At 32.1% G+C, this 27,926-nt stretch overlaps 3 protein-coding genes across 3 annotated transcripts; 1 reads left to right on the forward strand and 2 right to left on the reverse strand.

Annotated features, from left to right (window-relative positions):
* Positions 1–2,906: 2,906 nt before the first annotated feature.
* Positions 2,907–13,174, reverse strand: LOC144854046 (ubiquitin carboxyl-terminal hydrolase 14-like). The gene is made up of 14 exons (XM_078711926.1): positions 13,069–13,174; positions 12,285–12,463; positions 11,781–11,885; positions 11,307–11,410; positions 10,817–11,009; positions 10,170–10,333; positions 9,726–9,840; positions 9,217–9,282; positions 8,928–9,020; positions 8,405–8,530; positions 7,887–7,959; positions 7,248–7,355; positions 3,511–3,751; positions 2,907–3,311 (listed from the first exon to the last, which is right to left on the reverse strand). Exons 1-13 carry the CDS (start codon positions 13,082–13,084, stop codon positions 3,546–3,548), a joined length of 1,548 nt encoding a protein of 515 aa, XP_078568052.1. The 5' UTR covers positions 13,085–13,174; the 3' UTR covers positions 2,907–3,311; positions 3,511–3,545.
* Positions 13,175–13,628: 454 nt separating this feature from the next.
* On the forward strand, positions 13,629–16,168 carry LOC144854036 (BAG family molecular chaperone regulator 2-like). Its single transcript, XM_078711916.1, has 2 exons — positions 13,629–13,888; positions 14,124–16,168. The coding sequence occupies exons 1-2, from the start codon at positions 13,663–13,665 to the stop codon at positions 14,486–14,488; spliced, it is 591 nt and encodes a 196-aa protein (XP_078568042.1). The 5' UTR covers positions 13,629–13,662; the 3' UTR covers positions 14,489–16,168.
* Positions 16,169–16,497: 329 nt separating this feature from the next.
* Positions 16,498–27,629, reverse strand: LOC144853971 (ras-related protein Rab-23-like). The gene is made up of 6 exons (XM_078711851.1): positions 27,290–27,629; positions 24,121–24,299; positions 22,585–22,670; positions 21,472–21,628; positions 20,683–20,849; positions 16,498–20,158 (listed from the first exon to the last, which is right to left on the reverse strand). The coding sequence occupies exons 2-6, from the start codon at positions 24,273–24,275 to the stop codon at positions 20,016–20,018; spliced, it is 708 nt and encodes a 235-aa protein (XP_078567977.1). The 5' UTR covers positions 24,276–24,299; positions 27,290–27,629; the 3' UTR covers positions 16,498–20,015.
* Between the last annotated feature and the right edge of the window lie 297 nt (positions 27,630–27,926).

A 27,926-nucleotide genomic window follows, 5' to 3' on the forward strand; every position in this document is an offset into this window, starting at 1 on the left:
AATAAAGTGGAGACCTTACGGTATACATGCATTTATTATTAACAGAAGTATAAATCTCTTAAAAGAAAAATGCAATTTAATAAAATACATATTCAACGATATATGCAGTGTAGTTGGCATTGTTTACAAATAATAAGGATCCGTAATAAAAGTGGTTTATTACTCTAGTGCAAACGCGACTCTATAGCTCACTATGTCAGTCGGTTGGTCGGTCGGTAAACACTAACTCAAAACACGCGACTGCGGCCATGTATTATGGCCTTGTTTTTCGAACAATTACAAATCGTTAAAAATCAATTTAGCCTTTACTAAAACGGTGATAGTCTCGTCCACGTATAATTCTTAGGCCTTTATAACGTGTCTTAAGTTCATTTCAAAATTAACATAATTTTATATGAATCAGTTAACAATATACAGACACCCTGCAGCGAATATGTATATCTTTATTAAGGTTTGTATTTAAAATCTTTCCGGTTGGTCAATAGTCATGGAGATATCTTTGAATGATATCATGGCAAGGTGAAGGTCCAGTATTTATGGAACTTAAATTGATAATACTGAATCGAATCAATTAAACAGTACGTTTAGTGTAAGAACACTGGAACGTCCCTGGATATACATTTATTATAACGTCCCTGGATTAGTAGAAACGGTGCCAATTGGTACGGGGAGCTGAACACTGCACCCGTGGGAAACGCTGGGCACTGGGCCTGGTATATGGAGACAATTCCCAACCGAAGAGGAAGATTACTGGAAACTTGTATCAACGGAATAAAGAATACAATTATTTCTTTCCTGGTATTAACAAACATCCAAATGCAGGGTACACAAAGATTATTGAATTTTAAAAAGTTGCGTGCAAGAGATTTCGATTAATTATGGCTATTTTAAATCAAACATTTACATCAAACTATTCCTATTATTTACAAGGTAAAAGGCCTTGGAATTAAAATCCACTACGGAATGGCGACTTTACGTAATTGCTTAATATGAAACAGGTGAAATATGAATTATTATTTATAAAATTTCAGTAGGAATGTCAAAATGGCATTTTGTAAGTAGAGGGAGTGATTGACATGCGGGATAACAATCTAGTGTCTTTATGGAAACTGTCGCGTTTTTGGAAATTATCGTGTTTACCACGTTTTGAATGATGCTGCATTTATTTTTGTTACGCATTCGAAAAAATGATATTTATAGTTAATTATTAAAAATATATATTAGGAAATAGAAATATCTACTTCGAACAAAGACATGACCTTTGTCCAATGCTTGAAAATAAAATGGGATCAGGGATGGGGTCTAGTTTGGGTTCCAGACGGTGTTTTGACTTAATATTAGTAAAAAGATAAATATTTTGGCATATATGGCGTTTCATACGTATACACTTGACTTGTGTGTTTCAGGACAAAAATCAACACGCCGACTAACATAAAAAAAGACAACATTACAGGCAAGTCTAGGATGGGAGCGAACTTTTAGGACTTACTCCTTTCACGAGTTCATGCATTTTGCATGGTGTGTGTAAACACCGGAATTTTTTCCAGGCAACGTGAAAGGGGTATAAAACATTTAGATATCTGACAAATTAAAATTAAAGCATAAACAGGAAACCCTTGTGGTATATTTTTACTTAAAGATGAAAATAAAGATTAATTAAATCAGAATTTGAATAGGTTATTTTGTAGTTTAAATAAAGTTTCTTTCGTAAAAAAAACGAAAGAAAATAATGTTTTCACTTATAAAATGACAAAATAAATTGTTGAATTCAACCAAAAACCCATTGGCTGACAGCAAATTTGACTAATTTTTTCTTTAAATCACAGTAAATAATTTTTTTTTCAGTCCAACTTTTGGTCCAAGTGAATAACTATTATGTGACATTAAAATGGCATATTCAAAAAATAAATTGTTTAAGAATTATTTTTTCAGGGGACAATATATCTTTAATATTATAAAATACATACAATATTGTGCAACTCACAAATAACATTTAAAGCTGACCTTGAACAATTTAAACTGTCAATAGGTTTATTAAATTTCCATCAGACCAGGACAGAAATAGAGTTTGGGATAAATAATAATGGAATTGTCGATACAAACAGGTGTCAAAATGCGCAAAATGATATTGACAAACACAGGTGTAACAAATGCAAATTAGATTATTTTAATCCAACATTATAATTCAAATATGATTTTATTATTATTATTTCCAACATTTTACAGCCTATAATAATAGACCACATGTACGCTGAATTCAAATTATTAACATTAAACATTGAGGGCAGTATAAGCTGCAATTTTCTCTACAATTTTCTATTTCAGGTTGGTAAATAATAAACTTTAATAAACTCTGTCTACACTACCAAATATGGTAGTGACATGTCCAAATACGGTAGTGATATGACATCATCATGTCCATATATGGGCACATCACATTTTTTTGTCACTTAAAGTTTGATAGTTTAGACAGAGCTTTATATTTCTACATACAGATTGTTAGATTAATATCACAAAATATTTTTCTGTTATGCATTCGCGATTTCAATTTCACAAATTTACTATTATTGGATAAGGTTTTTTTTTGACTGGCCTCACAGAAAAACCAGTGGCCGTATTATATGCTGGTTCCTACTTACAACTTAAGATTTTGAAGAAAGTTGGAATGAATTTTCATGGTAGATATTCCATGGATAATTCCCAGATACACCACGCTAGCAGAAGTCACTGCTTTATGGTAGACATTACTATTAGCTCCTGTAGCACCATATATGAACATTTTCATTTGCATAAATACAGTTCTGTGCTGTGTAACTACCCCGTATTGGTATGTCTAGCACACAACTAAAGCACAGGTAAAGCAGTTATGACTTTGTTTACAAATATAGCTTTTATGATAGATTAGAAGCTAAATCGTATTGCTATAATCACGTTTACCGCAAAATCATAGCATTGTAACTGCTTACACCGCTTCTCATTACTAAATGCCTGTATTAATATGAGTAAGCCTTATGTTTCTGAGTAATGAATCCATATACTTGTTTTACTTGAACTCACTCACTTGATTTTTGCGTGTGATATGATGCAGTATACAGTATATAGCAATGGCCTGACATTTCTAGGGACACTTTTTAAAGATAGTTTTTGACCACATGCTACCAACAGACAACGTTTCTGCCTTTGTATACTGTAAACTATTGTTTCATTTTTCCTAGGACTTCAACTTTGCAGAAGTTTAAGATTTAGTTGTTCGCTTTTAAATAGCAATATGCAAATACCATGCTAATGCTACTGTAGTAAAGACAGTATATCTGAAAAAGAAGGAAACTAGTTATGGTGGCCATCCAGCTATCAGCAGAGCTGGGCTGATAAATACTCTAGGCCAGGGGTTCTCAAACCAGTTCTAGGCTTTGACATGATAGAATGCTAGAACCAACAGGCTACTGTAGAAGCTAAATTTACAGTGCTTATCTTCATATATGTGCATAAAAAAAGGTTTAAATTAGTTACGTTGATTTTTATCTTGACAGCTTTCTGTTCCAGTTCTATTCTACCATTTTTTCTGGTTCTTCAGTGGTTTTCTCTGGTTGGTCACTGTTAGCTTCTGATGAAGCACCCTCATCATCAATTAGCCTCTTTGGTCCATATATCAGTACATATGCACAATGCCAGTCTCCTCCCCCTGATAGTTTTAAAATGTCCTCTTCAAAGATAGGAGTAACTTTATCATCATCAAACTTGAGCCATTCCTCTGAAAAATATAAAGAAATAAGTAATATGGTTGACTACATTATGCATCCAATTCTTTTTTTTACAGTACTGTAATATTGACATCTAAATAAAGTACAGTTAAATACCTATTTGGAACACCACTATTAAGGTACACTTTCCCATGAAATAAACAATATATGTTTTAACACTATGGCCAACTCCCTATTCATGGTGTTCGTGTGACGATAGTCAGGTGTTACGATAATAATCAGGTGTCGCATGCAAATGAGTGGATATAAGAAGGGAACATTGTGATGCGCGGTGATCTATGGGAAAGCTGTGTTCGAGACTGGAAGCGAGATAAGACGCAAGGACAAGAAAAATGTAAACGTTGTGATTGGAATGTACGGATGTCTAGGCAAACCACCACTCGGTATCATTCGTATTGTTGTAACATCATAGTTTTGTTATGTAATGCATCTTGAAAGTGAAAGTGCTTCTTGCATAGTACTTTGAGTGTTGGCTATTGTTTGTTTCAAACCTCGTTGCTGTTATTTAGGCCAAAAGTGGTCGTAACAATGGGCACTCCCATTAATACATTGTTTGGTCCTGAAGGTGTCCCGTTAATAGGGGTTCTTCTACAGTGTGTACTGTATATGTCAACACAGTAACTGTCATTTGTTTAAATGATTATTGCTTGAAATACTCCAGTTATTATCAATCAATTATATTTCTAAGTGCTTATATTTGTTCTTCATTATTAATGCGTACAATAAATCGTAATTTTTAAGTGACTAAGTTACTTAAAGGAAGTGTGCATAAGGGGTGCACGATGAAAGATCGTATTCGATGGTCAGTGAGAATTAATGGTCAAGGAAGTAAATGATTAATGGTCAAAAAGTGAGTTAATGATAATATAATTTACTGTCTAGAATATTTTTACAACATTTAAAAACAACAATTTTTGAGTGATTAAATTTACTTCTGGAAGTCCGCATAACAAGGACACAATGAAATAGGACAAGTCATGGTCATTGGAAATGAACGGTCAAGGGAAGTGAATGGTCAACGAAATTGACAGTCTACATACTGAAAAACTAAAATAACAATTTTATTAACAGTAATATTGGAATCATACAGTAGCCCAACATTTGGCATATTATTCAACCAACTTTTTGATACTAGTTACCAAACTGTCAGTCTATTCTAATGTATTGTAATGTCTTTAGGAGTCTAATGTTACTGCATAAGTCTCTATAGGAGAAACCCAGAGTTAAGCTCTGTCTACACTATCAAACAAAACATGTTATGTGCCCATACAGTATATGGACATATCACTACCATATTTGGGCAATCACTCTTTTTTTGTCAAACTAGTTTAATAGTGTAGACAGAGCTTTACACCAAGTACAGTCATAGACTGTAGTAATTGCTTAAATATGTTGTTTTTTTTAGTTGTGTGAGAAAAGTAAATTCTAATGTATGTTTGCTAAAACAATAATTGAAAAATCAAGTCATTGAACCTAACGTAGCTTGATACACATCTGCAGTTGTCAATTCAATGATAATCACAGGTGTGAATACAAGCCACGAGCCACCTGTTAACATACCGCAAACACACCCATTTTAATTAAACTGACACTGTGGTTCTGCCCCTTGTGAATGTGTAAGCCACACGTTGCGGTGTTAAACGGTACACACTGCGAACACACCCATTACCACTACATTGACACTGTAGTTGAGCTTACTGACTAATGTCAATATGCTGACTTTAATTAATTAAGTTAATTGTGATGTTTCTTGTTAATGTGTTAAGGAAGTATTTGATTATAAGAGTATGAGATGGCAGAGGTGGACTTCCTTACCGTCATCGTACACGATTTCCCTAACAAACAAAATGGACAATAGACGTAATTTGCACTGACCAACAGAAATCTTTAACCAATTGCCCAGGCAATTTATATCTGCATTATTAAACAAGATAATAACGCACTAATTAATAACATGTTTATTATTAGCTTTAAAATCTGTATTGACTGATCTATTCACCTGTTTCTGCTGTATAAAATTACCAAATTAACAGTTATTTTAATAATAGATTGAAACTTCTAATTTATATTTCTGCCAAAGCTCTGTCTACACTATCAAACTGTATGTGACAAAAAAATGTGATGTGCCTATAAGTGGACATGATGATGTCATATCACTACCATATTTGGGCATATCACTACCATGTTTGGGCATATTACTACCACATTTGGGCACATCACACATTTTGTTGTCAAACTAGTTTGATAGTGTAGACAGAGCTATCTATACCCATAATGCAATAAGCTCAGGTGTTAAAACAGTCAAGATGGTAACTAGTTTAATCAGGGTCAACTGTGTGGTCATTCAAAAATAATTTGTTTTAAATCAGTTATTTGTCATTTTTACCATTTCTTCTGCCGATAATTTGTGGTTAATTTATCATTACACTTTTTAGCCGGTTTAAACAAACCCTATGCATCTTACTTAACCAATGATTGACATGAGAGGTCAACAATAAAATAATGACATTGATAACTTTTTTGGACATCTTTGGGCTGGCACAAAATGCCAAAATTTCCTAAAAACCTAGTTTTTGAATGAAATTTTACATTTAAGACCTGAAAAGGTCTGATTTTGAAAAAGGTTTCAAATTATGGAGGGTGTATTAAAATGTGAGTTGACATTACTACAACATTACAACATAAAAGGAGACAGCATGATAAAAATCAGCTTTCTGATATTGCAGTTTTTCTAATTATATCTAGCACATTGCAAATTATATTTTCCTAATTAACTCAGTCAGTTAATTAAACATTTAATTAAATACTTCCAAATAACATTCACAGCAGTTGCCTGCTAATCCTAGGTAATTTGACAACCTTGGCTATAAGACAGAAATAGAAGTCACTTCATCCCTCTAGGTAACGTACAGATTAGTATTAATACATTAATATAATCCCTTTAGGTAATGTAGAGATTGATACATTATACAGTAATCTCTTTGGGTGACAATTAAAGGTTGTTACAACATCCTCTGACAGCAGATTTGGGCTTTTGATTTGAAAGCCAAAGGATAGGAAATGTAAACAAGCCAACAAGCTATATAATAAATGCTAGCAGTGTAAATATTTCAAAACCATAGAACAGGGAAAAATGAAACCATATCATTCTTTTTTTATATTAAGAAAAAAAATTGAGGAAAATTGAAATTTTCAGAGGAAAGATGTTAAATCCTAAAGAGCTGCCTCATTTTCAATTCCCTTGAAATAAAAATCAGATAATCTAAAGCTCTGTCTACACTATCAAACTAGTTTGACAAAAAAAGTGTGATGTGCCCAAATATGATTGTGATATGTCCAAATATGGTAGTGATATGACATCATCGTGTCCATATATGGGCACATCAGATTTTCTTTGTCACATAAAGTTTGATAGCGTAGACAGGGCTTTGAAAAACATGTTATTGTCAAACCAGTAAAACTAAAAAAGACAATAAAAATGCTAACCTCCTTTATTGTGTATCCATCCAACGTAATGACCAGATGAACTCGACCTGCCTTGATGCGTTAACACTGCTTGTAATGTATAATAACCACTGTTATTGCTACCAACGTCTGTAAGAAAGGATTTATGAAGATTTAAATATTAAGAAATGACTAGATATCAGTAAATAATACAATACAGTTTTTTGTTTAAAATAAGATCCAATAAAATGGTTATGTTACCCAAGTACAGCATAAAAAAGGTTTTTAAATTCAACTTTATTTAACCACAACATGGCTGTTCTTCCCTGGGGCCATGCACATACAAAAATACAAATAAAATTTCAACAAAGTTTTTACAATATTATGTACAGTATATAAATATATATTTAAAAGTTTCAATAAAGATTATATTTAAATGATTTTTAACATTTTAATGAGACGCATGCATAACCAAAATTTTAACGAGTGTCAGTATAATAAAAAACTGATATTTATTGAACTCACTATAGATAATGTGTGTAATGCTACAGCAACATAACAAACCACTATATTAACTATTATTTTCTGGTGGTGTTATCACACATTTGAAAATCTCTAGAGTCTCTAGAATATCTTTTGTTTTATCTTAAAGTTAAATGTTAACATTGATTTATCACTCACCATCTTCAAAATTATAGGGTAGATGTTTAACATCCTCTTTTTCCACTGGTGCCTTTTTACCTGCAGCTTTTGCCTATATTGTGATAAGAAATCAACTTTAAGAGTAAATTTTATTACGAGAAACCTCTATTCAGGGACCCCCTACCCCCACAATTAAGAGGACACTTGGTTAGGGTAATAAGGGTGTCCCTTTAAAAGCAGTTGTACTCAGTATACAGATTAAAACATAACTTTTTACAGATGACTATGGACACAATTTTTCTACTTTTAGATTTAATTTAATTAACTCGTATCCTAACTTATAATAGTCTTTTCTAAAGCTCTGTCAACACTATCAAACTAGTTTGACAAAAAAAGTGCGATGTGCCCAAATATGGTAGTGATATTCTCAAATATGGTAGTAATATAACATCATCATGTCCATATATGAGCATATCACATTTTTTTGTCACATAATGTTTAATAGTGTAGACAGAGTTTTAGGGTTACTGGGCCTCTCCTTGAGAGTAGGAACTAACCTTACTGACTTCCATTGCTCTTTTGTCATCTTGAACTTTGAACTTTCCTCTTATTGGTGTCATTCTTGTTTGAAGTTCTTCTGAGCAAAGGTCAAATGCATCAAAGGTCATTGGAAATTTAACATCCTATAAAAAATGATGATCAAATGTTATTGGTTGTACTGCAGTAAGTTTTCATATGTATCAAAATAATGAATGTTTGAGTGCAATGGTACAAATTATATCATGAGGTTGAAATAGAACACTTCATCTTTCACTATAGTATATGTCTATTGAATATCATGTGACGCACAATCCTCCAATCAAATAACTGGTGTGCTATAATAAGTTTTAACAACTTTGATAACAAAGTATAAATTTTAATAAAATGCTTAATTTTGCTTAAGTCTGCTTATTTTAATTCTGTACAGCTTTTTCATTATTCCGGAAAGGCACTTAATAACTAATTAATACTAATAACCATAACAACTTTGCGATTACTACCTAAATTGATCATTAACAGAAAACAGTCATGCTTGAGTACCTTTAGTATCTTTGCGTTAACACTTTCCTTTTCTTTGTAGTAAAAGCGGACAAATTGAACGGTCAAGTACGCTGGAAGTCTATTGATCACCGACTGCAAGAGAAAACAAAACGAAAAAAGATTTAATAAAAAGATTTTAAAAAAATAGATTGAATGAATGAAGTGACAATTATTTTTTTTTATTGATCAACAACTGCAAAAAAAAAATCAAAATAAATTGAAAAAAAAAATCCTACTAACATACAATCAATTATTGCACAGTACAGTACACATACAAATATATTCTTACCGTTTTTGTATATACTGCATTTCTTTGTAAAGTTGGCGAGTTCTTTTCTATGTTTTCTTTCATTTTCTGAAAAAGTTAAAAGACTGAATGTTATTATTATTATATAACTCAACCATCTTAACTTTTATTAGTCACACATCATGTTTTTGCCTTTTAAAGAGCACCCTCTTTAGTTTGTGTTGTGTTATTAACTAATAGCTGATGGGTAATAAAGCTCTGTCTACACTATCAAACTAGTTTGACAAAAAATGGTGTGATGTGCCCAAGTATGGTAGTGGTATGCTCAAGTATGGTAGAGATATGACATAATCATGTCCATATATGGGCACATCACATTTTTTTGTCACATAAAGTTTGATAGTGTAGACTTAATGCATGGTCAGACTACAAACAATGTTATGATTCAGAATTATTTGTGTTTTATTATTTATTTATTTATTTTGTGTTTATTTATTTATAATTATATTTCATGGCGTATAATCCATGGCGTATAATCATTTCAAACGTACCAATTGAAGACCTGTGTGCATGTATTTAACATCTTGTGAAATAAAACAACTTAGTTGGGAAAACTTTTCAGTGGAATACTTGACTGGTTCTTCCTCGGACTCATCACACTTTAAACTAAGTTGAAATAAAAAGCAATACAAATTCTTAATAATATCACCAATTCCTTGATTTACACTGTATAGGAGCATTAGCGTTAAATGTTCAGAATTTTACACTTTTTAGGCCTTGGGCCTCCACTATTTCAAAATCCTGGATCCTCCCCCTGTTGCATGTATGGTTAGCAAGTTAAAAGATTACCTTTCAGGAAATGGAAATTATTAGTGATGATAAACCATAAGATACAGTAGACACCTTCCTGACCCAACAAAGTGTCCACCAAAAAAAAAACCCAGAAAAATATATTTTAATAGTAGGAGGTAATCTTGAGACTTCTGGATACTTACCTGCACTTGAATTCACCACCGAAATATTGCTTCATAAAACTTGATCTTGGAGATGGAACTGCAGCAGCAACGCCACTTCCGCCTTCCTCTTGTGCAGGTGCGGTGATTGCCGGGAGTTGGTCTTCAAGTTGACGGAATAATTGGATCCAGCATTCATTGGCATCCTGTAGATATAGAAATAGGTAGGTAGGTAGTATTCAAGATAAATATGAGAGGCCAGAAGTCATTTTAAAAAAAAGGAATTGAATATTTATTAACATTTTAAGATTAACATCTATTTATTGAATATAAATATGATAAAGTGTTTTTATGAGCACATTTCAAAGACAATAATGAAATGAATAAAAACAAAAGAAATATACAGTACACACAAAGCTACTGTATGTTGCATTTTAATTAACAGAGGGCACATGTTTATGAAAAAACAATAGAGGGTGCTATAACAATTTTATTTATAAATAGTATACAAATAATAAGTACTATTGAACAAACTTTCCATAGTCCGTACTATTGCACGCCATTTGACCCACAATCGTCCAATCAAATGACAGGAATTGATTTAGGTCTTATATAAATAGGAATATCAAACAGGGATTTGGTAGTTAAAATGTTTTTGTTTGTTTTGTTTGAAAATACAGTTACTCTACCTGCTGTTTAAGAGCACCATTTTCTGCCCTTTCTGCGAATTCTGGGAATGCCAGATGCATTAACCGTAGTAACATGATTGGCTGCACATCTTGTGAGGTGCTGTCCATTTGCAGGAATAGATCACGGATACTGGACGTTATGGATTCTGCTGGTTGAATATCAACTACTGATGGATTTATCCTACCAGAAAACCTATAAAAGAATTTAATAAAAGTCATTACTTTTTAAGATAATCAAGTTAAAATTCTCCCTTTGGGCTTGCCTAATAAGTCTGGTTTTTCATAAAGTTTGGTATTTGGAATGTGTTTTCAATGGTAAAAAAGAATTTGGGACTTTTTAAACGGTGAGAAAAGTTTGGTATTGGGAGAGTATCTGGTTTTCAGAGAGTCCTATATTGGGATAGTCGACTACATAATTTATTACTAATATTAGGCCTTAACAAAGGTTTGTTTTGGTTAAATTAAAAAAAAAGTTTTTAGTGATGCATACTTTTTGAGAGAATCTCGTAGTTCAGGCACACTTCGAAAACATTGGAGAGTCGAGTTCAGATAACAAGTGTTGCCAAGGTTCTCTAGACCAGCTGGGACATTGAGCTAAACAAAAAACAAAAGAAAAAGCAATGGATTTTCAAATTTTTTAAGTTGTATAATATAAATTTAGCTCTGTCTACACTATCAAACTTTATGTGACAAAAAAATGTGGCCATATATGCACATGATGTCATATCACTACCATATTTGAGCATATCACTACCGTATTTGAGCATATCACTACCATATTTGGGCACATCACACTTTTTCTTACATAAAGCTTTATACCATATTTGAGTATAATCTCGCACCAGGTAATTTACACACTGTACGGTAAAGCTATCACTCAAAACCTGATAGATATATTAAACTACAGTCAGATAAATATTTCCAACTATAGAATTTATTATTAAGTTTAACTGTATACACATACTGCAGTTGCTAACTGTTGATCGCTCATATCCTCTACAAACATGGTCTTCTGAAGTGGCTCTTTCGGTAGTTCATCTGCAGTTCCCATCATCAGAAATGTGGTTCCCTAAAATATAATTAAAACATACCAGTTTATCTTCCATAATCTTAATGAAAATGTTCATATAAATATGTTTATAATTTAATTTTAGATACAATTATTGTCTTCTAAAATGTGTGTGTGAATATTGGCCAGTAAAAGAATTAAAAACTAAAACTTGAGAGGAAAGTAACTTTGTGTTTTTGAAAAGGTAAACTGGACTGGAAGGAGAGTGAGCCAAAGGGGTTAGGGCTAGGGGTGCAGTAACCACTTTTGACAGACTACTAATATTATATATGCGCTCGCCGTTTAAATAATCATTAATTCACCTCTGAATACACTGGGTACTGTACCTTTTCATCATACAAACTAAAAAAATAAAAACAATTCTGGTAGACAAATGTACTGTTTAAATAGTATACCTACATCTTTCAATTTAAATGTTCCCCAGTTCTCCTCCTTCAGTACAGCTCCCTTCAACATCACTTTTTGCCTGTCAGGCTGCACACCTGATAGTGCAAACAGCTGTGCTTTAAAGAGTTCCGGCGGCTCATCTGTGTTACATTCTACCTTCTCAAATTTCTCTCGTCCCCATTTAACATTTACTAGGTTAAAAAAAAAACTTGGTATGCTTCAATCGGGACATGGTAGCCTCTAGTAGGCCTACTATCTGTATGTCTGAAAAACTGGTGGTTTAAAAACAAATTGTTGATGTTGTTTTACAAACTTGAATTACCTCCTAGTAGTAGTAGTAGTAGGCTAGTTACACTACTAGCTAGAGGCCTATTATAATTATTATATTATAATTAGGCCTATTTATTTATATTACTAGCTAGACTAGGCCTACTACTGTAGTGTTGTGTAGGGGCCTACTATAATAATAAATTGTTTTGTGTGAAGAAATGAGAGATTTTTTTTGTGTGTTCAAATTTAATCAAATTCAAATGTATGAAACAGTTTTAGGCCTCTATCTAACCTAGGCTAGGCCTAGCAAAACAGCAATAGCGCTTAAAATAATAAAAATGGGTCTAGGCCTAGGCCAGCCAAACTCAGGCACAGACGTGACGTGAAGAGAGTCCAGCAGAGTGGCGGTGAGTGTAGTTCCGAGTAGGTCACAGACACAAACAGACAGGACAGCTATTATTATGGCCTAGCCTAGTTAGTAGGCCTAATATCTAATGTATGACTTTTTAATTATGAACAAACAAACCTTTGAAGATAGGCATATTTTAAGTATTTGTAATAGCTGTCGTTTAGCTTTTTAGAAAAGTGAAAACTTTCACACGGGCGTCCACGGCGATCTAGCGTTTAACGTTAGTCTGCACAAAATGTGTACCAAGCTATTCGAACGGATTATATTTAATTTATCTGTATAATATTACGTCAACCACGTGGAAATAGACAAAGTCAGTAATCGTTTGAATATCTTCCTTCTTTATCGGAAAATATTGCGTTAAATTATAATGATGTGTTGTTACTGCATACAAAACAAATAAATTAAAATAAATATAATTAAATAAAAAATATGTAAAATTATATATAATTTTTAAAAAGAAAACTTACTTTTTATTAATTGAATCAGATATATTGCTTAATTTTCCATTTATAATGTGATCGAGACCTTTTTATACAAATATAGAGGGCGGTATCATTATTTACGGTTGTCTTTTTGGTATTTGGGAATTTTTGGCAGGTAGATTGATGCTTCGAAATAATAAGAACCAACTAAAATTCATGTTTATAAGCAATTTTTAAAGATTATCTGTTTTTCTAGTAAAGCATTACCGAAAGGTCAAGTGGGGAAATGGCTAATAAGAACTCATCAACTAACAGGAAACCAAACGATGAAAAAATGTTGGCAATTTGCGACGATCCTATTTTTGATTACTTGCTCAATACATTGGATGAACTGGAAAAACAAGTTGAATCTTTTAGGGACACAGCCAAAAAACTCCAAGAGGATAAACAGGAAATTTTAGAAAAAATAAATAAAGTATCAGAAAGCCAGGCAATAAGTGATTTAACAGAGGGTAAGCAAGGGCCGTAAATGTAAATACTGTCGTAGTAGATTATTATTATTATTCTAATTTAAAAAAAAAGTATTAGGCCTAGGCCTAGGCTAGGCCTAATATTAAATTATGCTATGGTATGATTCCTCGAACAATAGAGGTACAGGTACATACATAACTGTATAACAAAATATATAGTAAAAATGTTCTAGCACTATCTACACTAACTATAATACTTTTTATTTTTGTTTTGCAGAGAAAAAAGACGAACTAGAATTGTACATCGACCGCTTGTGCAAGCGGTGCATCACTGTCGAACTGAGTGTGATAACCGTGAGAAGTACTCACCAAGAAAAAGCAATATTGAAAATCAAAGATATACTGAAGAAACTTCAGGCAGATATACAGTCGGATACACCGGGAACACGTGACAAAATAACGCGGTACCTTAATACATGTACGACGGATGGTGATGGTACTTTAGATTACCAGTTTCAAGCGATTTTGTTGGACTGTGCGGCCGAGGATCAAAAAGAGGTCAAGAAGCGGTTACAGGCATTATGGTCTGCATTAGTTCATTCAGAAAAATCTGTTGATGAATTGTCCAAAGAATTTTCCTAGTAATAAGGCCAATATCCAAGATGGAGGGAGGCCCATAAGAAAATTCCAGTTAAACCAGTTAAAAAATCTAGGTTACAGTAAAATTAGTTGGAATTAACTGGTTTAACTGTGATTTGGTTATTAACTAGTTTACTTTACTGGTTTTAATTGTTTCCAGTTGATTCCCATTAAAGTAAACAACCAGTTAAACCATTACAAAAATCCAGGTTATAGTAAAACTAGTTGGAATTAACTGGTTTAACTGTGATTTGGTTATTAACTAGTTTACTTTACTGGTTTTAATTGTTTCCAGTTGATTTCCATTAAAGTAAACAACCAGTTAAACCAGTTTACAACATTTAATTTGGTTACTGGTATTTACAGGTGTCAAATTTGGCCGTGGGGAGGGGTTCCTCTCCCAATGCTTCAAATGTCCAGTATGATATCTATCAATTATTTTAATCAAGAATCAAATTAAAATGATTAATGGCCTTACAAAACTCACGTTCTCCTGTGAATGAAAATGGCAATAATATAATTGTGTGTTACGTTCTTAGCGCGTTACGCTGTTCATGTTAAAATAGAACATCAGATGCAAGTGTTTTCAGTCAAGAGACATATACATTATAATATATTTCTTGCAATGACAACTTTAGTATATTTTATCTGTATTCAAGTTTGCAATGTTATAGTGTTTTTCAATGAAAAAAACCCCATTACTTTTACCCTTAAAAAATAATTTTGAAATTTCACCTTAAATGATAAATTACAGTAATTAATTAATTAATGTAATTGTATCAATAGATTAGAACGTATTTATTGACGGTGCTGACTTCACAACGGTAGGTGGCGCTGCGTGGTTGCTAGCCAACCAAAAAATACGTTCAACCTGCCTGAGTGATTCTCAGGTCACCAATGGTTTAGAATAGGCTTATTGAAGTAGTCATTTTAAAACTTAATAATTTTCAATAAAATTTCAAAAGATCACTAAATATTTGTTTTTAAAAATCTATTTATTCTTCAACTACAGTTTAAGTTTAAAATAATCATACATAAGAATAAGAATAATGACACAAAGATACATAATTTGATAGAAATACAGATCTATACAGTTTATCAACATAGAACGCATTTTTGGTTGCGCTAGCAACCATGCAGCGCCCTCTATCGTTGTGACAGCGCACCGTGATACCCTATACTGCAATATATTTAAGTAAGTTAACACAAATCAGCTGATTTCAAATACACTGTAAATTATATTTTTAATTGTAAATTGTACGCAATTATTTTGTTGTTTTGATACGTGTTTAATAGCTGATAGACACTTGTTTCTTTGATATTAAAAATATTTAAACACTATTAGTTTGACAAAAAAAAGTGTGATGTGCCCTAATATGGTAGTGATATGCTTAAATATGGTAGTGATATGCCTAAATATGGTAGTGATATGACATCATGTCCATATGGGCACATCACATTTTTTTGTCACATAAAGTTTGATAGTGTAGACAGAGCTTTACTAATGTTGTTAGTACAGTTTAGTGTACATTCTTGACATAAGTAATTTGATCATTATATTTAGACGTAGTTTTATTGTTTAATGATGCAAATATTGAGTAAGTGTAGAATAGAATACTATCTCCTTCCCACTCCCAGATTTGTACATGCTTGATTGAAAAATAAATATGCATTTTATTAAATTATAAAATAACTAATATTTTGTTTTCAGTTGTATTTTTTTTGCCCCTAAGTTTTTGTAACTGCATAATGTTTGATGGGATATGAACAGTTTCTAGAAAGTGATTCAGCAAACAAAATCCCAACATTTTTGCACACATGGCATGTCATACCTATATTTAATTGTATTGAAAAAGAACATATTGGTCGCAATATGTAAGAAACAACACATAGAGGCTTATGTAACAAGTGAATGGATTTTCTAAGTTTGTAATTAAAATTACAAATTTAGATAATCCAAAATGTCTGTCATCGACCAATGGATACGATAAAGAAAGACCAGGAGTATACCGCATTTGTAAAAAATGTTTTTATTTCGTTATCATAATACATACTGTAGAATAACGTCACATAAGCAGCAGTCGTGTTTATTAAACCAAAAAGCGCCCTCAACGTCATCAATATTCATACTTATGCACACATTACATATAAAATACATGATTGGCTATATCAACACTATTGTCTAAATATTAAAACTGTAATAAGGCAAGTTGTATTATCTGTACATGAATAAGCCTATTGATTGATGACAACATTTTCACCTTGAATAAGTCTGCATCTAATATTAAATTATGGTTTAATCAAAATCATGACATTGCCTCATCGTAAATCAATTACCTCACACAAAGCTACAAAGATAGTAATACGACATAATATAATTATTTATTGTCGTAAATTAATTACTGTATAGTTCAATGTCACATTTCATCAGGAAAATAAAATATAATCCGAGATGGTTTTCATTTATGCTTTAAATTAATTAAAAAGTTCATATCTTAACTATATGTTTGGAAAACATATGGAAAATTAATTCCTTGTACTGTATCTGTATTTGTTTAGTTTATAACAGGCACATTCTGTAATACAGACCAAAAGTCTTTCACATGTGGTGCATGTATCACCTTCAGTAGCATAATACAGGAAACGCATGTGATATATATATGACACTGTATTGCAGAATATGACTAATATATTGAACATTTGGAGATACAGTACAGTACAGAATTGTCATTATCATCAATACAAAAATCTTGGGGCGTTTCTACTAAAAGATAAATTGGCTTTTATGAAAGTTCTATTATGTATAGAATTGTATCTTTGTGTCAGGGAAACATGCAATAGAAGCAAGCTGCAGTTTCTATGTGGTATTAATTGTGGATTGGATGATGTCACCAATATTGTTGTTATTTGCTTTTACCAATTCTCTAACAAATATTACAAAATATAAAAGTAAATATGGCACAGTATTTCATAATTTATACATTCAATCTAAAAAAATGACTGTAGTGCTGCAAGTATCAAGGTATTAATATCAAGTATATTTAATTTAGTAGAAATGTATTAAATAAATAACAATAATTCTTTCAATTAGGGTAAATGTATAAAAATAAAATTATTGTAGCGTTAACGCCAAAAGCCAAAATCACAAACTAATTATAATTATCACCAAACCAATTACTGTATTAAGTACAATTTATTTTTATTTTATCCACATTTCTTTTAAAATTACAGTGACATTTTATCACCAATTTCCCTAAATTGAACTGTGTTCACTATATAGCAATATAAGTATAGTAAGCATGCTCTCAATGCACTGTATAGTATATTATGTATCTCATGTTCGAATATAATCCCACCCCTAATTTAAGCTAGATTTTAGATACTAAACCATTTTAATGCAATCCAAATATAATCCCACCCTTTAAATTTTACCTAAACTTTGTAAGCATGCCATGACAGATTTATACTATGTGAAATAGTCATTTAATATTGTTATGCTGTTTCATTAACATTGACACATCAAATTTCAAAAAGTACATTATTGGCAGGCTGGCTGTAATTTTAATTAATAACTCATCAAAATGATGAGTTCAAATCTAGTTGTAACTTGGTTTTTATAAGGTGCCTCTAGTCTCGAATATTAAGGCTCTTGAATATTAAGGTTCTCGAATATTAAGGCTATCGAATATTAAGGCTCTCGAAATTGTTGATCATAATTTTAGCACAAATTTTGGATGGAGTTCTTTTATGCACAAGGTGGTTCAGCTTTCAAGGATTAATTTAGATAAAATATTATTAACATTTTAATTTAAAAACATTCAAAAACTATGACAACATTACATACTTTTACTTAGAACAATAATAAATAGATGGAAAGATGGACACATGGAATGAAAACATGTGGGAAAATAGATTTGGTACCAGAATAGTCATAATGTTTTTGGATAAATGATATTCAAATGATACTGTAAATAAAATTCAAGATACTATATATATCGTTACAAAGCTCCAATATTCCTTTCGTTATTAGAAAAGGAGAGGGTGCAGTATATGAATTTAAAGTGGTTAAATAAGTGAAAATTGTCTAATAATTCATCATATACTCTTCACACACATATATTATGACTGTGTAACAAGATACTAAGTTTAAAGCTCTGTCTACGCTTCAAACAAGTTTGACAAAAACAGTGCGATGTGCCCAAGTATGGTGGTGCTATACCCAAATACGGTAGTTATATGACATCATCGTGTTTATATTATGGTCACATCACATTTTTTTGTCACATAAAGTTTGATAGTGTAGACAGAGCTTAAGTTAAACAATTTAAGTTTAGTGTGATTTCTTCAGCTAGCTATGAATAAAACAAACTCACTTCAGCCATGTAACATTCTTATACCATTGGTAAATCTAAACATTTAGAATACTGAATCAAATCTTATATAAATTCATTGTTATAAAAATATTCCTAAAGATATTTGGGACTTTATAATTAATACTCATTACAATTTACTATTAAATTATGATATTGTTTACATTACAAAAATCATCTTTTTCACCGTCTGAATGAAAACATTCACACATTATAAAAAACCTAAGAGAGAGAGAGCTACCTTCTTCCAATACCAATATTTATACCTTTTTTATAATACATACAATTGATTATTAGTCATCAGAAAAATCGCAGCCAATAGTTGTTAATTAATTATGTTAAAACAATAATAATATATACTATACTATGTATTGAATATTATAGTGCCGATTACTGTATATAATAAGTGCCTCATATCTGAATTCATAAGTATTCTCTTTGGAGAGTTTTATACAATATCAGAATATGATCATTATAAAGATTACAAAAGTCTTACTAATAAATTTCAAGTACGGAATTATATTTAACACTCCAAGCAATGAAATACATTTTAAATATTTTAACATTAAAATTATGTCATCATTAATGCGATTATCGGTACTGTACTGAATTTATATTATATTTCCACTACCACAGTAAAATTCTAGCAACTCATGTGCTTCACATGTGATGCCTGTATCATGCATATACCCTACCTACCCTTAAAAATTCCAAAATACAGGCACCACAAGATGCTTTATTACAGAATTTGCTTGTAATAACAAACATTGTTATGTGGTGTGGTGGCACTGAGAATCTGGTGGATAAATAATGTGATGACATAATTATTATATTAAATATTGAATCTCAACAAGATAGTATATGCTTGGAGTAATATATACCAGTACTTTCATAAAGATACAAAATATGTATCAAACAATCGCATGCTCACATGTTTATACACTGGAGTGCCAGTCTGTTCTTAGGAGTAATTCAAGGTGGCTTATTGATCCATACAAAATGGGCCAATTTATACTCCTGGGTAATGTAATGATTTGACTTCATCTTGGCTAAACATTATACATCAGCCTAAAAAGTCATAATTCTACAGAAAACCTGGTATACTGGAATATTCCGGAAGAAAATACATGCGAACATATAAGATGGAAGATTCCATTATTTTAAAGGATAGTACAAAAGGCCTTCAATGGATGTTTCTTTCCCTTCGTTCTTTGCTTGTTTGGTTTCAGTTGTATAACGCCATCTACATTCTTTTCACCTGAATTTGGCGTGGTAGATGTGGGCGTTGATATATTAAAAATACCTGTAAAATAAAACAATTATTTTAGCACTTCATATGCTATTTGTAGAGTGTTAGTTTAGAAGGCCTAAAATGAATTTCTCCATTTTGTAGTATTTTTGGTACCATTGTGTTACACGCATTTACATAGTAAAACAAAAAACTGTCTGAAATGGGTTAGTTAACACAATATACATATATTTCTTGTTTAGTCCCATGACTAAAGTTCCTTTAAAATGGATGCCACAGGGAAAGGGTTCACAATAGGTACCCTTCATAGGAATTTCCATGGGATAGACCTTGGAATGGCTTCCTAAATGTAGCCAAAGGGAGTGTTCATAATACGCTTCCCTAGAATAGAGAGGTGAAGTGTATTACCCATGACATGGTTTCTCTAAAGCTCTGTCTACACTATCAAGCTAGTTTGACAAAAAATGTATTATGCACCAAAATATGGTAGTGATATATGTCCAAATATGGTAGTGATATGACATCATCATGTCCATATATGGGCACAACGCATTTTTTTTGTCACATACTATACTTACCAATTTTAGCATTGGTTGTTTCATTGTCTTCCGTTTCGGTTGATTGTAACTTTTGAATATATTTATCGGCTAAATATCGAAACACGTCCTCTATGTTCAGATTCTCCTTTACAGACGTTCGATAAAATCTTAATTTTAAACGCTTTGCTAATGCTTCAGCTTCCTCTCTGAAATACAATAAAACAATAATTATCAATCAAACATAAATAACATTTATGTGATGATTAAATCATTTTTTGTATTAAATCATTTTTTGTATGACATCATTCACATGTTGTATAAAGTTTGCAGTAAACATGTATGTACAGTAATCCTGAAAAGAACTGTTGAAGTTTTCTTTGAGTTTTTCAGTTTCAGAACTACATATGTTTAATTTATGGCAACATTTGATTTTCGCCATGCAAATCTTCAAACAATATAAACATCATTCAGTCATGTCCTAATTGCGCAATTTCTTCTGTAGGTAGCTACACAGGGAAATGACATCTCTGCATATTTAACTACTATAATCTCTCTAAACTATATAAAAAATGAATTTATATTGAAATAAAAGAAACTAATGACATCATTGTCAATTTTAAATGGAGAGATGCACTACTGCACATGTCAATAGATAATTCTTGGTCCTCTCTCCAAAATTTTTATGATTGTTACTGTACATAAATGCTTTGTATTTCTTTTATTTTTTATTGTATCTATATATACTGTATATCTATATGAACAGTTTGTCTGAAATAAAACATGAATTGAATTGAAATGTTAGGTTTAAAATATGTTTCAGCCACTTACGGTTCTAAAACTGCATCATCAACCAAATCAATTTTATTTTGTATAAGAACCATCGGGATTGATAACACTTCATCTTCTACTTTTCGTTTCCAAGATTCTATTGCTTCGAAGGAGTCGCGATCTACAGTGGAGAAGGCTAAGACACATGCCTGAGCACCTACAGAACCAAGACAAAGATTGAAAAGAAATAGTTTAGTTCTGTCAAGGTTGTCAGGCATACCTATCGATACCAATGTCCGCCTCCTCAGGGGTACATTTCCCCAGGCATACTGTACACCACCTCAGACATACAGCCGCATGACAACAAACATCACATTCTATTGGATTTGCCGGCACCGGACTGGAACAGGTGTGAATGACCCTTTACACCTCCCCAGACGTACACCTCCCTAGTCATACACCTCCACAGGCATACACATTTCAAGGCGTACACCTCCCCATACCCAAACCAGCCTAGGACCAATAGTTTTTATAGTAATTTTATAATACTGTGTTTGTTATTGTTTAAATTTACATTATGGTAATAAAGTGATATTGATATTATGAAATTCATCAGTTTATTCTAATATTCACAATTTAATAACATACAGAATACATAAATGTTGTTTATATTATTAGACAGATGGTTGGAAGAAGCAAACAAACTGATCAGAATTTGAACTCTGTATACATTTACATCATTATTTATCAATATCATATTGTAATGAAAACAAATTACAAGCAATATTTAAAGGTACACGGGCGATACCACTGTCTTGGAGGGGAGTTCAGGAACAATTTTTACTTTTTGGGTTATGTTCTCCTTGAAGCAGATAAGGCCTATGTCGGTTCAGGTAAGATAGACACATAATACTTAATAGACAACTTACGAACAATATTTAAAGGTACAGTATTACTTAATTCAATGAATTACATGCTAGATTTTTATATTATTCACATCATGAGCATCTACCATTTAAATATCTATTGTAAGGCATGATAACACACTTCTAATATAAAGTGAATATCTCTAATTAAAACAAATTATCTAAATAGTAGTGTGTGATTGTTCTTCAGCTTTGTCTATTTAGGATCAAATTAGTGCTTTGGATTCTGTAAAACAGTAATAATTACCACGATAATAAGATTTAGTGATTGCATCAAATTCCTCCTGGCCTGCTGTGTCCCATAACATCATTCTCACTTCCTCATCATTAATTCTGAAAAACAAATTTACAACTTTTTTTAAACTTTACTATTTAGCGGTCAGTGTCAAAGGGAGAAATGTGTGCGTTTTATACTGTATTTTATATAGTACAGTACTCTGATTACGAAATAAAGATGAAAAACATGAAAAACTGAATAATGTAGGTCACCTGAAAATATCGCATGTACACAAACATTAAATTAATTGATCAAGAACAGACTATTTGTACACAGTGGCTAGGTCATTAGCAAGATATTGTGTTTTTAAGATGAATTATTGATTTGATTTGAATTTATTAGGAAAATTATCATAAAAGTCCAAAATCTACATACAGTACAGTAAAGTACAAAAGGAAATTCTTAAAATTTTAAGGTAACTAAAGCTGTCTACACTATCAAATTTATGTGACAAAAAAATGTGATGTGATGATGACGTCACATCACTACCATATTTGGGTATATCACTACCATACATATTTGGGCACATCACACTATTTTGTGGTTTGATAGTGTACTGTAGACAAGGCTTTAGAAATAGATGCTGGAAATTAAAGATTTTAGAGTTTGCTGAGATGGTAGTATCTGGCAAATAAATCTCCTTTATGTGACAACAGAGATTTTATGAAAAACAGTTCAATCCCGATTTCCATGGCAACGGATGAAGCCATTGCAAAAAAGTGTTGACAGCGAATCGTAGAATCACAGTTCTTTAATATCAGTTTACCATTATTCACGAACACGATCTTAAATATCAGCGTAATTATTGCCAAGTCTAAAGCTCAGTTAATCCAAGCACGTATTCTGACCAATTTCGTCTTATAGTATGATTACTGTAATACTGATAGTTCGAACATAACAATATGCACATATTGTACAGATAATGTAATGCCACACAGGTACAGTAGGCCTAAAGTATAGTTTGTACATTATCTTAAAGTAATTAATCAAATTACACAATCACCAGTTTTTAATTGAAATACAGAAAAATTGTCCCTTCATCTTGAATACAGTATTTAAATGTTTTGTGTGTGTCGTGGTATTCGGTTTGTTAGAACAGAAATTCCAGTGCTTGATATTTAGAAAAGATGTATGTGAGGGTCTGTGGCGCAGTGCGTTGGATTACTGATCATGAGATTGTAGTTCAAATCCAACTCTCGCCGCATGTATCCTTATGCAAGACACTTTACTTACATTTGCCTCTCTCCACTCAAGTACTGTATAAAATGGGTACCCTGTTTAAGATCAAGACACAACTTTGCGCTGATTACTAGCTGCATTATGGGAGTATGTTTCCATACATGTTTGAATTTCATAAAAACAATGACCTGGATAATAATGTGCTACAGTACTGTAAAGTGCCTTTGAGCATGATTATTCATGAAAAGGGCGCTATACTTTCGATAGAAATGTGGAATTTATTATTAATTATTAAGAAAGAAAAAAAAACATTTAATTTAGACTTACTCAATTTGTTTTTCTAGAAAGTCTACACCAATTGTCTTTTTGTAATCTGCGGTGAATATTCCTTTGCAGTAGCGTTGAATCATACTGGATTTGCCGACAGCGCCATTGCCAACTACAATCACCTTGATGGCAATCTCAATGTCTTCCTCTTTCATGTTTTATAGTTTAATTGAAAGAACCTGTTAAAAAAAATATGAAAAATTAATAATTGGAATGTGGAAACATTGGAATGTACTATACATACAGGTAAACAAGTATTTAGTTTAAACATGAATAATTAGGATTAGTGGAAATGTATTTTGGTTGGCTCAGTATAATAGTAATCATCAGTAAAACTGAAGAATGAATTTATTTACTTAGGTACTGTGAATATTAGTGTTACAATAACATATAATAATTAAAAAAAATATAATTAAATATAATTCTTTACTATGTGAAATTAAATCTTATGTACTGTAGAGAAGTTAACAAGCCAACTTTGATTTGAGGTCAAAGGTTGTCATGGGAATCTTAGCTACAATACCTGGTCGCTTATATTCCAAAGTATAGGTTTCCCTATCACTATCAGATCCCCATACAACTATATCACAATCATTTATACACACCGTAAATCTCACATGAATGCTTGGCTAAACAACCTCTTAATATACCAATTTAATGATACCAACAGACAATCCATTATTACAATTTAATATCATACAGTAATGATAAAAAGTGGTACTGGTATTGGTATATAACTTTAATCATTAAATGATCCCTTTCTCATTACATGAAATTAGCATAATTTTAAAAGTGAAGTACAATGTGTATCGCTGACATTTGAAGTATCAAACTACTATAAGGACACTGCTTGCATTTCATTCATGGCCATGTGAAATTAATCAGGAAGGTATTGATCAGGTACTATAACATAACAAGCATCCTCAATAAATTTATTGCAATCAGTAAAGTGCAAACAAAATGGTATGTGCAGTACTGTATCCGTACCAATTCATTTATGGTTGACTGCTCACAACAGGCCATTTCGGTTTACAGTGCTAAACTGTACAGTATGCGACTAAATGGTATGTAAAATGTAGCCTAAGACCCGAGTATAATCCCATGCTCATCCAAGTATAATCCCAGGCGCGGATCTACTATCAGTGTATGATTGTAAAAACGAGGGACGCTAACATAACGTAATAATATTAATGTTTAATACAAATTCTGGTGTAAATCCATTTTTAATGCAATTTGAGTTCTGTATTACTTTATACCTGTACTGTAATCCCCTTCCCAAATTTTCTCCAAGTTTCATACACTTATATACTCGGTGTATGTAATTAATTTTAATGTAGATTTGGTCTGCCTCTCTGACCCCTGAAAATTAAGTAAGTATTCGGACAGGCCACCAGGTTACAGCACATTCTTCACAAACACATTTACTGTAAGTACTGGTGTATTAATAACTGTATGCTGTAGTAAACAAAATTAACAATTTAACATTGCAACTTTATAAAATTACAAAAGAAGTCTTTAAAAAAGGAATAATTCATTGTTTTCAGCTATTGCAATGAAGCCAAGGTATTTTTTTGTTTAAAACACCAAAGTGCTTTTAATGAAGCAGAAGATGTTTACACTGCTTGGATAGTTACAAAGGGAAGTTTTGTTTGCCAAGTACAATTGATAAGGTGTTGGAATGTTGATTGAAAACGTTAATCTCTGTTCACACTATCAAACATTATGTGACAAAAAAATGTGATGTGCTCATATATGGACATGATGATGTCATATCACTACCATATGTGGGCATATCACTACCATATGTGGGCATATCACTACTACAGTATATTTGGGTACATCACACTTTTTTTTGTCAAACTAGTTTGATAGTGTAGACAGAGCTTTACACTTGTTTTTGATTGAACACCATACATTAATACTTAAAAAAGGGGTCACACAATAAAAGTATAATTAATAATATTTCTATTTAACTTTAAATTAAATCTTGTTAGTCGAACACTAAACTAATTAATTTGTTATTTAATATAAGATAAAATAGATTACACATCATTAGATCTTAAACTGAATGGCACAACAATGTGTAATTAACAAATGAAATGGCAAGGATAAACCAGGCCTTGTCTTTTGAAAATTATAGGTGTGCTACAAATTGCACTCCTCAATACATTCAGGTGTGCTGTAGGTGTGCTGTTTGTGTTTTGGTGTTAGAAGTTTACCAAATTTAAGCGTGTTGTAAATCGCACTCCTCAAGCGCAGTTTAGGTGTGTTAGGTGATCGCACTCGCTCGCCTTAAAAGACAAGGCCTGATAAACTCTTCTTTAACTAGGCTGGCCTAAGTTTTAGCCACAGTGCACTACTGACGGGTCCTACGAAAACTTGCCCGGAGCGCCCAAAAAAACACATGCATAGTAAAACGTCCGGACACAGATAAGTTTTTGTTATAAACTGATAGGCATGATATGCCTACAATGTTCTTTTTCAGATAATTTAATTGAATCGCCAGTTTTATACGTTTCATTTTATTGATTTCAACTACTTCATCTTTTTATAAAAGTGTTATAAATGTAATTGATGGCAAATAATGATGATATATGACTGTAATAAATGAATGTAAAGTACAGGTACTGTATATAAAATTAATTAAAAAATGTGTGGGGTTTGCAACATTTTTAAACTGATGATTTTATATTATTATTTTAATTAATATACACCTATGCCCGATCGAATCATTTAATCCTATATATTTAATCATAGTAATCCTAGCAAACACAATGTTTTGACAAAAACGAATTCAGGAGTGTAAATAAAAATGAAACGGTCTTATACTGTATGACACATATCAGTGGCGGTCTGTTTTGAGTGTTTTTCAGTACCTTATAGGTTTGGGCAGTCCGGGCGCTCCCCGAGCATGTTGGACGCACTCCCAGCATGTTAGGCTCTCCGGGCTGGTTTTAGTAGGACCGCTACTGACACTAGGCCTAACCTGTCGAATGACAGTCACTGACACATCTCTGTTTTTTATTTATCCACCACACTCATTCATACATTTTTTATTACCCTAGGTAAAAAATAACAAATTGCATTGTAATGTACCTGTATATACTGTAGACAGTTTAATAACCATGACAACATAAAAAACAACAAACAGTAAACAATAATGACATACTTAGCCTAGAAAAGTATGTTGATATTCTTCAAAAACTAGCCTAGCCTAGGCCTAGGCAACTTTTTTGTCCCAAGGAAGAAAGCTGAGAACCTCCGCGACCTCACTTCTTTCTCTCAAAGGGAAGGGTTGCAAATGTCTCCACCCTTCTTCCAATCCACCTGCTCTGCCGACGAGTCTAGATACTTCCTGCGAAATTCTATAATCTGATAAACAATAAATGAATTATACGATTGAAATACATTGCAGTTGTTTGACAGTTCAGTTAATTATCACCAGACAATTCATTAATTTGTTTTTCTTATCACAAACTTCTGTATTTCTCGGCGAAACAGGTAAACTTTCAACATTCTATCTCCGGCCATACGATGACCTTTGGAACCCGGCCCTGTGGGATGATCAAGCCATAGAGGGCGATGTTTATAATTTTGTTTGGAAGAAGAAGCTATTATTAGTCGATTACTACCCGACTTTCCAATAGTATTTCTTTGATAAAAGAAGAATGACGTATTATTACGCATACATGAAAGATATCATAATTAAACATTGCACGTCATAATGTAAAGTTCAATAATATTATCACGCATTTAATGGAATAGGCCTATGGTAAAAGTAAGATATTGTATTGTAATATAAGTTA

Source organism: Antedon bifida, chromosome 10 (assembly GCF_963402885.1).
Source record: "Antedon bifida chromosome 10, ecAntBifi1.1, whole genome shotgun sequence".
NCBI lineage: Eukaryota > Metazoa > Echinodermata > Crinoidea > Comatulida > Antedonidae > Antedon > Antedon bifida.